The sequence below is a fragment of the Crocodylus porosus genome, unplaced genomic scaffold, assembly GCF_001723895.1.
Source record: "Crocodylus porosus isolate Cpor-Errol unplaced genomic scaffold, CroPor_comp1, whole genome shotgun sequence".
Taxonomy (NCBI): Eukaryota; Metazoa; Chordata; order Crocodylia; family Crocodylidae; genus Crocodylus; species Crocodylus porosus.
The window spans coordinates 79,315,763-79,316,991 of NW_017728943.1; the positions used below are offsets into that span (position 1 = coordinate 79,315,763).

At 56.9% G+C, this 1,229-nt stretch overlaps 1 protein-coding gene across 1 annotated transcript in view; it reads right to left on the reverse strand.

Annotated features, from left to right (window-relative positions):
- GLP1R (glucagon like peptide 1 receptor) overlaps positions 1-1,005 on the reverse strand; it is a 140,800-nt gene extending 139,795 nt beyond the window's left edge. Inside the window, exon 1 of the mRNA XM_019548592.1 lies at positions 295-1,005. Within this exon, the coding sequence (XP_019404137.1) occupies positions 295-1,005 (711 nt within the window). The remainder of the gene's footprint in view (positions 1-294) is intronic.
- Between the last annotated feature and the right edge of the window lie 224 nt (positions 1,006-1,229).

Consider the following 1,229-nt stretch of genomic DNA (forward strand, 5'->3'; position numbering starts at 1 on the left):
AAGTGGTGCTGGCTCCTACCCTGGGGGTCTTTAAGAGGAGGCTAGATGTACGTCTTGCTGGGGTTGTTGAACCCCAGTACTCTTTCCTGCCATGGCAATAGGTCAGACTCGATGATCTGCTCAGGTCCCTTCTGACCCTCAAAACTATGAAACTAGGTTATAGGAAATACAATGTTAGCCAACTAAGCCCAGGGGTGGGGGAAGGAAGCGGTTCGTGGTGGGGACGGAGTACTGGCGGTGGTCCGTGATGTGTTCCACGTAGATGTCGCAGGACCAGCGGATGGTGTCGGATACCATGAGGCAGTGCATCAGCTTGACATAACAGCAGGAGATGTGGCAAGCACACAGGATGCTCTTGTTGCTGGGGTCCCAGGTTCTGAGCGTTCCCACAATGAGCACATCGACCATCACATCATAGCCATGGCCCCTCAGGATGTCGGCCAGTGAAGTATACTTCTGCTGCTTGCATGTCTGGGCATCAGTGAAGGCTTGGTGCCGGTTCTCAAAGGGGATGGTTACATCCATGATCACGACCTTCTTGGCCTCTTCGTTTGTGATTATGACGTTGGGTCGCATCTGGCTCTCACAGCCCAGGACGGTGCAGTTCACGGCAATTGCCCCTGCTGCGGCCAGGATGGCCCTCACCAGGTGGCCTTGGACAGTGTTGTGGTGGAGCTGCCAGGCTCTGGCGTGTGGCCTGCAGCTGCACATCTTGTCGGGGAGGGTCTCTACCACATAGCTGCATCGTCGGCACCTCTTGTCCCAGTGGCCAGAGCAGATGGCCCTGTTCAGATGCAGGCAATTGAGGCAGGTGCACTGGAGGAAGCGCCAGGCTGCAAAGCTGGTGAAGCTCCTGCTGGGCATGAAGTGGTTGCTGTAGTCCCACTTTGAGGTGATACTGAAGATGTTGCCCTGGTCAGGTTTGGCCCTCAGGTCGCCGGCATACTTGTTTCGGACAACATCCCTCAGGAACCACTCCAGGAAGGTCCTTGTGCAGGGTGTCATGGTGACGCGGTTGGCATGCAGGGCTGGTTGCAGGGAGACTCCCACTGCTCCTAGGGTCCAGGTCCAGGCGCAGCCGATGAACTTTGAGGCAGTGCATGGCATTGTGGGCTCAGCTCCACAGTGCGGCAAAGTCCCAGCTGTCTCTGCTGAACTTGCCCTCCACTGAGCCGCTAAGGAAGGTGGCCCAGTTACGTCCAGTCGGCTATCTCGGGATCCTCTTGCAG